The sequence below is a fragment of the Petromyzon marinus genome, chromosome 62 (genome assembly GCF_048934315.1).
Source record: "Petromyzon marinus isolate PM22_M1 ecotype Great Lakes invasive population chromosome 62, UKy_Petmar_22M1.pri1.0, whole genome shotgun sequence".
Classification (NCBI taxonomy): domain Eukaryota; kingdom Metazoa; phylum Chordata; class Hyperoartia; order Petromyzontiformes; family Petromyzontidae; genus Petromyzon; species Petromyzon marinus.
The window spans coordinates 1966119-1981518 of NC_133728.1; the positions used below are offsets into that span (position 1 = coordinate 1966119).

Below are 15400 nucleotides of genomic sequence, written 5' to 3' on the forward strand. Positions count from 1 at the left end.
CAGAACCTCGTTCAGCAGCCCAGCGGTCAACAAAACCCCATATGCAAAAACAGTAACCCGGCACATGCAAGATGGGTGAGGTGTGTGTTTAGGGCCGGGTGCGTTGTGTCACGACTCGCCTGAGAGGCTGTGAGGAACTTGAACCATGGCATCCTCTTGCGACAGGATGCCACCAAGATGGCTGAACATCTTCCTCCACAGGCGTTGAGAATAGCGGGAACGGTGTTTCGGCGGGAACCATGTCCCGACCGGCCGCCACGATGGCGGTCGCACGCGCACGATGCGCACAATTTTCCCGCCCCAGCACCCACATTAGTGGCGGCGGCATTCTCTCTCCTCCAGCTTCGGTGCTCTCCCTCGCGATGGCGGCGAAGCAGCGGCGTGCTGTGCGTCCTGCTGCCCCGCCTGCAGCGCCGTGGGAGGAGCGGCTCTGTCGTCGACGTTTCCCGGCAGCGCGAGAACGGCAGCGGGCTGGCTTAGCCCCGTCGGCAACGCTCGTTCCGCCCGCCGGGGGAGCGGCACCCACTTGCCCCGATGCGGCAATCACGTTCACCTCGTTGTTGTCGGACAAGTCCGTCAGCACGTCCCTTCTCTTGGCCGACGTCTTCCACATGTTGGCGTGGTTCGTAGACATTCTGACACCAAATGTAGTGTTCGATTTCACTCGGACAACTTCTGTCTTTCTTCGAACACCGCTTTATTTACAACTCTCAGCATGTCCTCCACATTCCACAGTATCCTGGTCGCCACGGCTCGCTCGCCGTGCTTCACTCGACTCGCTCGCCACCTTTGTCTCTCCACTCCACACGATTACTTCGCTTACTCCGCCGCTAACTTCTTCATACTCTTTAGTTCTATTCGGTAATGTCACGTAGGTAAAAAATAAAACAACAAAAATCACGACGTTTCGGCCACAACACAAGTGGCCTTCATCAGGTGAAGGGACCGTACTGTCCAGAGGACAGCGTTGGAGTGAAGACAGCCAAGCCCAGGTTGCGTCCTTTAAGCTGATTTCTAAATCCAACCACCTATCAAAGAAGAACACAGTTCCACATATAACAAAACTAGACGTCAACAAAATCGTCATTAATCAGAGTAGCACCCCAATTTCGGACAATCTGAAAACAGTACTGGCTAGGGGGCTAAATTTTGCTGTCACCCCAAAACACATACCAGTAGATGATATCATCTCTCTGGTCGATGTAGCCCTCAAAGGCGTAGGACACATCCAAGCAGATGTTGCGAGAGCTGAAATAGCCACTATTCTTAAGAATGCTAAGAAACCCATTAGCAACATCAGCAAAAATGAACGCTCTGAACTCGCGAATTTAAAAAAACAGAAGTGACATAGTCATCCTCTCAGCCGATAAGCGCATCGCTACTGTAATTATGGATAAAGATTCATACAACAACAAAATCCAGAATCTGCTCAACGATGGAAGTTACTCAAAAATAAAAAAAATGACCCTACTAATAGCCTAGCGATAAAAACCAACAAGATCATCACAAGTTCGACCTCCCTAATCGACCCAACTTAACGTCCTTCCCTAAAACCTTCTAATGCAAGACCCCCTAGATTCTATGGTCTTCCCAAGATTCATAAAGAAGGCACCCACTACGACCCATCATATCCACGATCAACTCCCCTACCTATAGACTGCCCCGTTTTCTGTCAGATACCTTGCTACCTTTCACTGACAAGACGCCCTCAGCAGTACTTAACTCAGCCCAATTGGTCTCTATGGTCAAAGACGTTGTACTGTCCCCTGACGATATCCTTGTCAGCTTCGATGTGGTCTCTTTGTTCACCAAGGTCCCAGTACCTGATACCATTGAAATAATTGAAAATTTGGTCCAACATGGACTAGACCCCGATACACCTGCACTGGTTAGGCACTGCCTCAACAATACCTACTTTACTTGGAATGGCTCCTTCTACAAACAGAATGAGGATATCTTCTTTGGTTCTTTCGGTAAAGTCACGTAGAATGAGAATAAAATAATAAATTGATAAAATAAAATAACACAATAATATTCTCACGACGTTTCGGCCACAACACAAGCGGCCTTCATCAGGTGAAGGGAGCGAGACTGTCTGGTAGGACAGCGGCCTTGTCTGGTAGGACAGCGCTGTCCTACCAGACAGTCTCGCTCCCTTCACCTGATGAAGGCCGCTTGTGTTGTGGCCGAAACGTCGTGAGAATATTATTGTGTTATTTTATTTTATCAATTTATTATTTTATTCTCATTCTACGTGACTTTACCGAAAGAACCAAAGAAGATGAATCATTGCAGTCACGAAAGCTTTAAATCGAAAAAGAATGAGGATACCCTCATGGGATGCCCTTGTCACCAGTGATAGCCAATATTTTCATGGAGAAATTTGAATCAGATGCCATCCAGACTTCCACCCTCAGACCTTCCCTGTGGAAGAGATATGTAGACGACACTTTCGTCATTTGGTCACATGGCCTCCCAGCTATGGACCTTTCCCTAGACCACATTAAATCCAGACACCCCGCTATCAAATTCACCATGGAAGTGGAGAAAGATGGCAAGCTGCCATTCTTGGATGTTCTGTTAGAGAGGAGACCTGATGGCTCATTGGGACATACTGTCTACAGGAAACCCACCCACACAGATTCATACTTGAAACCTGATTCCCACCACCACCTGACGCAAAAGAATTATCTCATCAAAACGTTATACCACAGGGCTCATTGCATTTCGGACCAACACCACCTGACCAGTGAATTAAAACATGTACATCTGGCCCTCAAAAGGAATGGATACTCTGACCGTACCATCCGCCAAGCTGTTTCTCCCTCCATACAGAAACAACCACCTGATACTCTGATCAAAACCATCACACTTCCATATATAGCAGGCGTTACTAAAAAGATCTCCAAAATTCTAAACAAACACAAGATCCTGGTCCGGTTCAATACAGTACACAAAATCCGTGACCTGATCCCTTCTGTGAAGGATGTCATTCATGACTTACAGTACCCCGGGGTTTACAAATTGATCTGCACCTGTGGTGACTGCTATATCGGGGAGACGAAACGACATGTCTCTGACCGAATTCGCGAGCACAAATCAGATTTGAAACACGGCAGAACGAATTCTTCTGCCGTAGCTGATCACTGTTACAATGCTGTGGGTGATCACGATATAATTTTCCCCGATACCAAGGTCCTCTGCAAACCCACGGGTTTTTATCAGATATTTATCCACGAGGCAATTCAGATTTACAAACACAGACACAATTTCAACCGAGAAGATGGTTTCAAATTAAGCAATCATTGGAAAGATGTTCTAAATCATACCAAACATTAAACTAATTTTCAATGGTACAGTATATTTATTCAGGTAGTGTATCCCAAACTTTCACAGCAGCTTATTTCCCTTCACACCAACATTTGTAAACTCCCCCCCCCCCCCCCGTGCCGGTCCTCGACAGCATTTTATGCTAATTCCTTTGTCAAGGCGTTTGTTTCCTCTCACACAGCTTAAAGGATGCGACCTGGGCTTGGCTGTCTTCACTCCAACGCTGTCCTCTGGACAGTACGGTCCCTTCACCTGATGAAGGCCATTTGTGTTGTTGCTGAAACGTCGTGATTTTTGTTTTATTTTTTACCTACGTGCCTTTACCGAATAGAACCAAAGAGTATGGATCCTTGCAGTCACGAAAGCTTCAAATCTAGAATTAACTTCTTCAACTCCGCTCTCCGCTATCACCGTCGCTATGCTCACTCCACTGCTAACTGCTTTGTCTCTGTTCACCGCTATCACCGTCACTATGCTCACTCCACTACTAATTGCTTCGTCTCTGTTCACCGCTATCACCGTCACTATGCTCACTCCAATGCTAACTGCTTTGTCTCTGTTCACCGCTATCACCATCACTATGCTCACTCCACTGTTAACTGCTTCGTCTCTAACTCCGTCTCAGCAACTCCGCACACAGCGTCTTCGCACACAGCGACTTTGCACTCAGCAACTCCAACCTCCAACTCTTCACTCCAGCTCCCCTAAGCTCTCCAACTTCAACCCATCTCCAAGCTCAACTCCTTCAACACAACTCCCTTCAACTCCACTCCCTTCAACTCAACTCCCCTCTGTTGACTCCGACTCCCGCTCTTATACCCCACTCTCATTACACCCACAATTTATTAATCCGCGTCCCAACGGCGCTCCGCGTGACCGTCGCACCTGTTTCTCGCCAGACTTCCAGACGCTTCTCCAGCCCCGGCAACAGCACCAACCAATCGCAGCCGTCCACGGCTACCCCAGCTTAATTGCCCCAACATAACCTGCACTGTATTCGCCTTCACTACAGACTGACCCAAGATAACCCGTACTGTCTGTATGATCATGTAATCATGCTGTTTGTGCTACGCACCTTCCTACTCCACTACACAAGTATAGTGACATAGAATTGGTCATTGGCAGCATAGTGCTTGTTGCTGGAAGGGAAGGGGATCTGCAGTTACAGTAGCCCTGACTGACAGCAGGTCACGTGATAGACCAGAGAGAGGAATGTAGGGGAAAGGTTACAGAAGGGGCACATGAGGGAAGCCCGGGAACACGCTAGTAGGTTCTAGAAAAGTTGCGTGGCCGGGGCAGATTGAGGCAACGCTGGGAGGATAAAAGGGGGCCCCGAGCAGGAGCTCGGGGCTGTCATTTGAAGTGTGATCCCGTCTTGCTGCTGCAGTCTTCGTTGCCGTCTCTGTCTTCACCTTCTCGGCATCGTCAGTCAGGCAGTCTGCCAGCTGTCCTGACTGGGAGCTGTAGTTACTAAGTGTGAACTGTTAAGGATGTTAATAAACAGAGTGCCTCCTACTCTTAGTGTCTCTGAGTGAGTCACTACACATGTAATCCCCATTGATGTATGGTGATCTGTATAGGCATGCATTTAAATTGCAGCATTTCTTGTTTAACATGTTTAATTTCACTTCTCAGACCTCTCACCATCTGACAGTTTCTTATCTCGATGTATGAGCATCTTGATAAGAGCGGATTTCTGTGCAGAGTGATGGTGTGATTCTGCATTCAGATAGGCATCATTGTGCATTTTCTTTCGGTTTAAGCTGTGTATTATTTTGCCCGTGCCCGAGCAGAATATCCAGAAATCGGGGAGTTCTGTCAACTTACACTTCCATGGTGAACTAGATGGGTGGGTTTGCAAGTTGAGATGATTTCGAATTTCGTTAAGTGTATATTTGCCGTGTCGTCAGACCACCAGTGTGTCATCCACATATCTAAACCAAGCAAAGAGTTTTAGTGTGCTTGAAGCTATTGCTTTTGCTTAAAAAAACTCCACGTATAAATTTGCAATCACAGGAGACAAAGGAGAGCCCATTGCTGCTCCTTCCTTTTGTTTATGGAAATAATCTTTCCACAAGAAATAGGTGTTCGTAAGACGGTGTTCAGCTAGTCGTGGGATATCTTTGGCAAAACTAGTGTTCGTTTCCAGAGTATCGAGTAATTTAATTTACTTGTTGACCGGAACTCTGGTGAACAAAGAAGTCACATCAAAACGTACAAGATTTTCATTAAGGTTAAGCGTAATATCTTGAATTATATTTAAGAGATGCTCTGAGTTTTTAAAGCCCAAAAATGTGAATTGTATGTATAAAAGCTCTCAATGCATGATGCGAAACCACAGGTTCAAAAGAACTGAACGTGTGGCCATTTTGTCTCGAATACGTTTTTTGAGAGCCTTTGTACATGCAACACAGTGCTCCGTGTGTGTTTGTTTTGTTAAATCTATTTGCTTTTCTGGCCTGCCGTAATGCTTGTTATTGGTTCTCATGATTGAAAGACTTCACAACAAATAAAAAAAACCTACCTCTTATTGCATTTCACAGTTGCGAGCTTTTTCTGCCCGTATGTCTTTAAAATGTGGCTACTGTTTTAAAAACGGTGACATCAGTTTTTGGGCAGCAATTCGTTTCTTTGGTTATCAACGCATCTTTTGTAACAGTGGGGGCCCAATGGGAAGTCAAAAAAGGAAAGCAGCTGCTGATGTATCTGCGCTGATACCTGGTGTTGTGGCTGCCATGGGCGTAGTGGATGTAGTTGTTGTAGTAGCGGTGGTTGTAGTAGCGGTGGTTGTAGTAGCGGTGGTTGTAGCGGTGGTTATACCTGACCGGATGGTAATGATAACCACCGCCTCGCCCCAGCCCACAGAGTTATTGGCCCAGCAGGAGAAGGACCCAGAGTCTGACTCCACTAGCGGCCGCTCAAAGGACAGGGAGTTGCCGCTCACAACCGTCCCGTTGGGCAGGGAGCCGTTTTGCCTAAGAGCAACCACACCACAACACAAGGAGCACAACACGTGGTCATTATCGTGTGATTACACTGCTGCAAAAACTGCGAAGAGAAATGTAATTAGATGTACAGTATGTATGTTGAACTTCTTTTGGCCCATATTGGTAGCCAACGGTGGTAATCTGAGGTGCGGGGAAAGGAGAACAAACTAAACACAAGCAGTTCTAAAGAAATTATTTTTCAATCTAGCAGTATGGCAAAACATGTTGCATAACAGCCACGGAATAGGGGATGGAAGAACTACATCTAGTCACTGTTTGAGAAAGGGCTGTAACAATGGCAACTACAGTCGCCTCGCGTTTTATGCGCGTTTATGTAACGCGATTGTGAAATAGCGCGTTTGATTAATTTACACTTATTTTAGTTTTTCGCGCACTATCATTGAAATGACGTGCTTTACCGGGTTGGCTATGGTGTACGGGACACGCTTGCGAGCTCATCGTTAGTCAGGCAGCAAAGTTCAATAGCAATGCTGCCTGAGGTGCAGCAGTATGACAACCACAAGCATGGGAAGCGGCATCAGCATCTCATTCTCGCGTGCTATTTTGAAGATCTTGTCCACGTGAACTTTTCCTGATGCACACATTCGAACATGCCATCATCTCCATTACCATCATCTCAATTACCATCATCATCCTGCCCTCTCTCTCTCCAGTAATCCCACCAATTTTCTCAACTCCTACCCTCCACAAGGCCCAGTTACGCCACCACATTCAAACGTCTCACTACGTGTACGAAAAATTTTGTTTATTTTTTATTTATTATTTAAATAGGATGTTGCTATCTGTAATACATGTATGGTAGTATTGCAAATATAATGTATGGTAACCGGTGAAATATGTGGATGTGAGAATGGGGTTCGATAGTCTGCTCTATCCTTAACTCCAATCGATTTTGAGTTACACGCCATAAAACAAGAGGTAGCTGTATTGACAGTTTCTTGCGGTCCCTTACCTGTCCCACAGGTAGTGCATGATGTTAGGGTTCGCGTCTGCTTCACAAGTCAACGAGGCTGCTTCCTTATCCACGTACCAATCGCCATCATAGCCAGCGATACTCACATTTGGTTTGTCTGCGAATGGAGGCACATGCACGAGTCCATACACGTTGCCCTGGTCGCATTCACGAGCAAACTTCGGTTATAAAAGTGGCGAAAAATCAATTGAGGGATATTCAGAACAAAAAATAAACTAATTTTGATGAACTCTTATCAGAGGCAACTGTAGATTTCACAAAAACGTAGCCAGGGGGTTATCCACTGCCACAGGGCGTTACATCATTACTCCAATGTATCCGCGTTTTTTTCTTCAGCAAACACCTCACGTCCCAAACATCTGAGGGCAGGGGGCAGTCATGGTGCAGCGCACTCATCACAGTGTCATTCTCCAACATTATCATGGTCATTGTTACTCTTGCATGATGTACGTATGTATGTTGAACTTCTTTCTCACCGTACATAGCCAACCGTGCAATTCTGAGATGCGGAGGAAAAGACAACAGACTAAACACAAACATATATTCGAAATAAATTAGTTTTCAATCTATAAAAAGAACGTGGAACCTTTAGAATTGACTCAGGGATGCCAGTGGAGATGACCACCAATCTAAGCTCATTCAAACACATTCCTGCGGAGGGAGCTGGTAGGAACGTTGGGTTGCTTGGTCAATGGACAGGGTCAACGGCGGCGTGGTGTATTTCGCAAATATGCCCGACTGTGAGGGTGGGCACAAGCCGGAGTGAGTAGGTTAAACGTTGCGTTTTATAAGGGCACCACGGGGTGACAAGCTCCTCCCCAGCCAGCCCCTCCACACCCTCCCCACCCAGCTCCTCCCCACCCTCCACACCCTCCCCACCCAGCCCCTCCCCACCCTCCCCTCTCCACCCAGCCCCACCCCTTCCATTTTTGCATGCACGACGGACAGACGGACACAATAATCCCCTGTGGGCTGGTTGAACCAGGAGGTTCCTTCCAGTAACAAAACGCGACAACCAGACTTTCTGACATTATTCATTTATAATGCCCACCACTCACAATGGATGTCGAGGGTGGTTGAGAGCTCTACTAGAGGTGGCTCCAGGGCCGGGTGCTCCACCCCGCAGGTGAGGGTCCGCCCCTGGCTCCCGTGCGTGGGATCCATCCGGTACTCGCTCCTCACCGTCACCTTGCCGTCCAGCTCCGTCTCTGTGGTCTCATTGGAGCTGCCCTGATCGAGGCCACTCCAGGTGATGGTGGCTGCGGGATGTCCTTCCCGAGCAACGCACGTGGCCACGATCACCAGCCCCATGCCCTCGACCAACTGGGATGGGTTCAACTCCAGGGAGACGTTCGGGGGAACTGGGGCACAGAGACATAGAGACACAGAGACGGTTAAATAACAGTTAAGCGCTGCCCTCTAATGTGTGGAGCAGAGGTCACTTAAAGTAGCCTGATCTCTAAGAAGGGACACAATAACTGTGGGAGATACAAACTGATTCTTAAAAACTATATTATGGATCACCTTAGCCAGAGATGCCACGCCCCAATAGTACACAAAGATCGATGGACAAATGGATTACTGAATCTATCTGTGTGGAACTTTGAGCATTATCCCCTTGTATGTGTGGGTATTCCCCAGGTACTCTGGCTTCCTCCACACAAATACAAACACTCACTACGGGAAATGGCCAAGCATGCCTGCACAGGACCCTCCCTAAACAGACGCCTAAGAATGAAAGAGACTTTTCTGGGTAAATAATGGGCATTGTTACTCTTGCATGATATATTCGTGTAAGTTGAACGTCTTTCGCACCATATGTAGCAAACCGTGATAATTGGAGGTGCGAGGGAAGGACAACAAACTAAATACAAAAGCAATTCTAAAGAAATTATTTTTCAATCTATATTAACGTGGAATGTTTAAAATGGACTCATGGCTGCCAATGGAGACGACCACCAATCCAAGCTCATTCAAACATCGCGACAACCGGACTTTCTGACTTTTTTTTAACATGTCCACTACTCACAGTAGATGTTGAGGGTGGTAGGGAACTCCACTGGAGACTCGAGGGCCGGGTGCTCCACCCTGCAGGTGAGCGTCCGCCCGTGGCTCTCGTACGTGGGATCCATCTGGTAGCGGCTCCTCACCGTCACCGCGCCGCCGGGCTCCATCTCTGTGGTCTCACTGGAGCTGCCCTGATCGAGGCCACTCCAGGTGATGGAGGCTGAGCAATGCACGTGGCCACAGTCACCAGCCCCATGCCGTCTATCAACTGGGATGGGTTCAACTCCAGGGAGACCTTCGGGGTAACTTGGGCACAGAGACACGGAGACGCGGAGAGACAGAGACGGTTACATAGTTAAGTGCTGCCCTCTACTGTGTGGTGCAGAGGTCACTTAAAGGAAGCTCAGAGGTCGCTCTGTTATCTGCTTCCATGGACTGTTCTCGAACAAGAAGGGATGAAGGTTATATTCGCCGTGCCACCAAACGGGAATTTAGCAAAGCAATGGCAACACTCATGGAAGTGAACAGGAATCAGAGGATTACTGAGAAAAATGTGGACTGTTGGAGTGGAGTAGGAGCCACTGGAATGGAGAGGAATGACATGGATTCATCAGCCGCATATAATGATGATGATGGCCAACAGTGGAGGACTTCTATGGGAAGTTGGTGGACTCAGTGGCCTCTATGAAGAGTGGGAGGGTTGTGAGTCTATGAAGGGTGAAACGGTCTCCCAGCTCCAATGAACGTGGGGCTTTGCTCAACTTGAATGGCATCTTTAGCCAGTAGTGGTCATTTTCCATTCCTATGGCGATAGCCTATCTCTAGTAGGCCGATTCGACTTCCAATCTGGATTTGAACAAGAAACCTTCTGGTTGTGGGTCAGGCAGTCGAACCACAGCATGAAAACGGGTTATAGTGTGAACGCCACCATGTGTTAAGCCAGCTGCCAGAGTTTTGAGTGAGGGGCTGGGGGTGGTGATAGCCCACATGCCTAGGGTTCTACCACTGTTACCATCATTATGCTAGTATGAGCAAGGACAGACTTGGACTTTATTAAGGTTTTGTTCAGAACAGCGTCGTCAGAACAAGGGAACTTTTCACGGAGCTTTTCCTCCTGAGAGATACAGTTTCAGTTTTCAGTTTCTTTATTTTGGTATAGCCCTGTGAGCCAGTCGGCTCTTGAATCGGATGCAACCAAAACAAACAAAAAAACAAAAACACGAACAAGAAAAACATCTTAAAGTGACTATGTGACTATGCAAACAGAAAATCCATGAAAAAAAAACGGCAAAATATTCCTGAAAAAAGCACCGTACACCAACGCTGTGTGCAAAAAATTCCAGTGGGATGCAAGTCAAATACGCTTGCAGTAAAATGAGTCATTATTTTAAAAAATGTGGAACTGATACGTAGTGTATATGATAAAAAAACGCCTCACCGGTCACAGTGAGGCTGATTGTTGCTTCAGGTGGAGGGTTATCAATAGTGACAAAGGCGCAGGTGAAGTCTCCCTTGTCCCCCAGACGCAGGTCCTCAATGCGGATGGATCCGTCCATCAATTGAGAGTTGAGGTTCGTGAAGTTCAGTCGCCCATATAAGTCGCTGGTATCGTAAATTATGTAACCACTTTGAAGGGCAATGGCGACATTCACTGAGGAGTCTCCGTTTCCTTTCTTCCAGGATATACTCACAGGTATGTGTGTCCCCGTGTAGATGCATCTCAGAGTGACCTCTTTCCCCCTGCTCCCATTCACGAACTGCTCCACGTCTACTTGGGAGGATCCCACGGTCACCAGACCTGCAGGGATATAATGGAGAAAGTGGAGTCGATTATTATAGGGTTGTGAAGTACACAGCAGTCTGAAATTATATTGTCTAAAGACCCCACGAGCGACCAATCCATCAGACTGTTGTCTTCAGACCCCCAAAACGTACCAGTATACATTTAAAATTGCATACCATGCAATGCCCATCTGGTAAAAGCATTGTATTGTGCAAAACTGGCAATTTGTAGCATCTGCTCATCATTTCTACCCTGACATGAGCACACTTATACCTTTATTCAACTTTCCTTCAGACTGCATTGCAATTGTAAAGTAACACAATATCATAGAGCACTGTTAGGATTACTGAAAAACAGTATAATGGCCTCATATACGCCGTTGAGCAAATAACACGGCATGCGCCTGACCCTATCAAATCATAAAAGCCAAGCAGGTTAGAGCCGGGATAAGTGCTTGGATGGGTGATCACCATCTCGCCATTTTGGGCGTCACAATGGCAAAATGATAATGACCTTGTCTGGTATACAGGAGCTCGTAAGTTCGTTCCTGACACTGACGTTTGCAGTATATTTGGAGTTTGCATGTTCTCCCCGTGGTCGCGTGGATTTCACCTCCGGGTCCTCTGATTTTTTCCTCATTTAGAAAAATGCTTTTATGGTATTTGCCTGCTATAAATTTCCACGTGATATGTCCACTTCGTTGAGCTCTCATTTGTATTCAGGTCACTTATGAAAAAGGGCTACATCGCTCAGTGTGGCCTTACCTGGTAAAATAAAACGTTTATAGTTTTGCCATGCATGACAATCTGGTGTTGTAGGCAGTGGTTGGCAGAGGGCAGTGTAGCAAATCCATTGTTATCCTGTACATCCCCCCACCTTCACCAACCCGTACTGACCAGCGTGGTGAAGTATGGTCAAATAACCATCACGACCCGCAAAGCTTAGGAAGAGCCTCATCCAGCAGTGGATCGAGAGACAGGTTGTATGTTAACTCCTACACACATGGTAATGTTGTCCCTTCTCCCGGAAAGCACATCGCATCACATGATTCCAGATGCACTTCTGTGGCCATCTGGAACCCTCTTCCAATATTAGGAAGCCACTGGAGCTATGCACTTTTAAATCAAAATGGAAAACTAATTTATTCATAACTGCTGTTTGTGTTTAGTTTGTTGTCCTTCTCCCGCACCTCCAATTAGCACGGTTGGCTTTGTACAGTGCGAAAGAAGTTCAACATAAATTAGTTTTGTTGTATAATTTAGTTTAGTGAGCCACGGTATGTCGGTTCGACACCCATGGGTAGTGAATTTCACATCACAACGTTTCTGTGATCCACCAACCCTCGCCCCCTCTGCAGTGCTGGATTGCACGTGCATAGCCACCACCATCGCTTTGGGATGTTTGGTCAATGCTAATTAATGGGAGTTTTGGCTTCATGCGGCAGCAACGAGCGAACCAGGAGATGAGCCCCATCGCACATTACGAGTGGGCGACACTTAGGAATGTGTATAGCTGGGTCATAAACCAAGATCCTTTACAAATATGGACTATCCATCTCGTAATCTGCGGGGAGGGAGAAGGGATTTGAGTTAGCACCTGGGTGATTTCTGTGTGATCTAAATACAGCTGTGTTCTCCTATAACGCGGTAGCAGTTGCGTTCCTGCAGAATATGGCGTTATGGTAAAGTCGCGCTATAATATATAATATAGGTGGTAAAGCACAGTCCGCGATAACATGTGAGATGCGTACACAGGCATCTCACAAAGACTGAGGCGCTTGGGTAGCATCTAGAAGCATCCAGCAGCATCCCACCTTGTGTGATGCTACACCGAGGGAGTCGTATGACCACTTATTCCTACTCGTGCGACATAGTTCCATTCACTTAATTGCGTGATATCCAATTCGCATCTGCGTTATAAGAAAACAATGTTCCCGAATACATTAATTGCGTTATATCCAATTCGCGTAATGAAAACATCACAGGTTATAGGAGAACGGACTGTACTTTGATTATAAAGCTTCATCACAGTCAGTATTTGGCACTCCATGAAATCTTAACGTAATCAGCTATGATAAATCCACTTCTGGATGAACGCCTTCCCAAGCCACCACCATCTGTCATGGTCCAGAGATGGAACAATCCACCTTTAATAGATTAACCAGATGCACACGTTATAACATAGACACTACAATGCCGATGAAATGTGAACAACAGGATTTAGCTTTTAAATAAAAATTCGGTAAAAGAAGGTTACAAAGTTGGGGTCGGGATCCATTTTAGAACAGCTTAGTAATAATCATTTACATTTGTAAATTGGCGCATTTAATCCATAAATCCCAATGCGCCACCACCGTGTATGGAAAGCAGGAAATAAACAAAACCTGCAGGGTAACCAGCCAGGACTCGGCGGTAGAGTACAGGCGAGTTGAAAGAGGTGAGATTTCAAGACAGACTTAAATATATTTAAATATATTTCACGACTCTGATTGTCTTACTAGCTAAAGCAAATCGTTCCAATGTTCGGGAGCTGCACTGAAAAAAGCCCCATCACCCCAGTACAATAAGTTCGCAAAAACACCGATATCTGTTGGAGGGCCTAAACTGTAGAGCCACGCAAAATGAAAATCCTATGGAGTCGTGAGTTTATCAAAGCAGGCTTACCGTAAAGCACCAATAGCCGAAACGGCCCTTTCATATTTCACACGGGCAGCACCAAGTTCTTGAATTTCCACTCATCCGGCCTGCCTGGAGGTCCACTGGTTTTCACGACGCGCACCACCCGAGCTCACTCGGACTCATAGCAGCGCCGTGGACTTGGGACTGTGTGATTAACCACGCACCTCCTTAATTGATAAACCCTCATCACTCATTAACCAGGGAGACACGGAAAACATCGTTCAAGAGATGCGCTGGGCTAGTGGGGGTGGTCAGAAACATATGGGCGGAACAGTAAAGCACACTTAGCGGTTTGATTAATTGTCGCTACCAGGGTTGTGGCTTTTATTTGAGATTCAGCTGTCGTTTGTCTCGTTGTTTTACGATCTCCAAATAAGGTTGAACGTGTTAAATTCCATATCTCTGTCCGTCTGTAATGGGAGAAAGGCATGATAATGCTTGTAAAGATGATCCATACTTAAGTATTAAGTTGTTTCCGTCTTATGTTTAGGGGTTTAACTTTTAAACAACCGGCTAAGTTAATCAAATAGTTTGCCTAAAACTGTCCTGCCACTTAGTGGTAGATCTTTAGTTTATCATGGACCCGATTTAAATAAACACTTACAGATACACTTAATTAATTTCCTAAATCATCTCAACTCGCAAAACCCATCCATCCAGTTCACCATGGAAGTGGAGGTGAATAAAACTCTCCCATTCCTGGATATTCTGCTTGGGCATGACCAAAATGGTAAAATAACGCGCAAATCCTCTCATAAAGATGCTCATATATCGGGCTAAGAAAGTGTCAGATGGTGATAGTCTGAGGAGTGAGATTAAACATGTTAAAGAAATGCTGCAATTTAATGGTTGCAATGATGCACATATCAATAGGGCAGTGAATGCCAAAATGAAATAAAATAGCACAAGTGCTGAAATTGATCAAACAATATTTTTTTTAATACTGTTCAATTTGAGAGTAACTAATAAACTCGCCATATTTGTGGGAAAAAATGAACATCCGATTGAGATTCAGCACGGTGCATAAAAATACAAAACCTAATATCTGGTACTGAAGCTTACAACAGAAGATGTGTACCGGATTAATTTATGCTGTGAAAAATTCTATGTTGGTCAGACGGGACGAATGATAAGCATGAGAATAAAAGGACACCAAACAAATATTAAATATACTCCCAAACACAACTGTCGGCAGTTGCAGAACACTCATGCCAACTGGGGCACTCAATTAATTTTGATAATGTTGAGGTTTTATGCAAAACTAGTTTTTTGGCCAAGACTAATTACGGAATTTACGGAAATTAAAGGCAGCGTGATAGACGTAGCACTAGCGTTATATTCTAAAAATAGATCTTCGGTTGACGAATGACGACCGAAAGTCAATATCAGTTTCGGCCGAAACCGAAATCAGACCGAATGTTATAAAGTTGTCTTTCGGCTGAAACCAAAAAAATGCCGAAAGAGGCCATTTGCCAACTTTTGGCGCCGAAACCGAATTTCGGTCGGTCTCTATCCCACCTGATTGGTTCATAAGTTCCGACATCAAATTTACCCCCTCCATTTAAGGTCGCAACACAATTCTTGCTGTCGCCTGATGAGGCTGGTTATAATTACCGGTGAA

The 15400-nt window shown here is 45.9% G+C and overlaps 1 protein-coding gene and 1 long non-coding RNA gene across 4 annotated transcripts in view; both read right to left on the bottom strand.

Moving 5' to 3' along the window:
* Positions 1–15400, bottom strand: part of LOC142906244 (nectin 1a-like) — a 71622-nt gene that overhangs the window by 21615 nt on the left and 34607 nt on the right. For 2 of the 3 annotated variants that reach the window (XM_076053633.1, XM_076053632.1), the window contains exons 4-6: positions 8370–8672; positions 7291–7408; positions 6049–6305 (exon numbers count right to left, since the gene is read on the bottom strand). In XM_076053633.1, coding sequence (XP_075909748.1) covers positions 6049–6305; positions 7291–7408; positions 8370–8672 — 678 coding nt within the window. The remainder of the gene's footprint in view (positions 1–6048; positions 6306–7290; positions 7409–8369; positions 8673–15400) is intronic. The other variant, XM_076053634.1, reaches the window with a different exon arrangement.
* On the bottom strand, positions 9520–14342 carry LOC116955949 (uncharacterized). The gene is made up of 3 exons (XR_012930073.1): positions 13765–14342; positions 10757–11116; positions 9520–9624 (listed from the first exon to the last, which is right to left on the bottom strand). It is a non-coding gene; the product is annotated as an uncharacterized LOC116955949 (long non-coding RNA).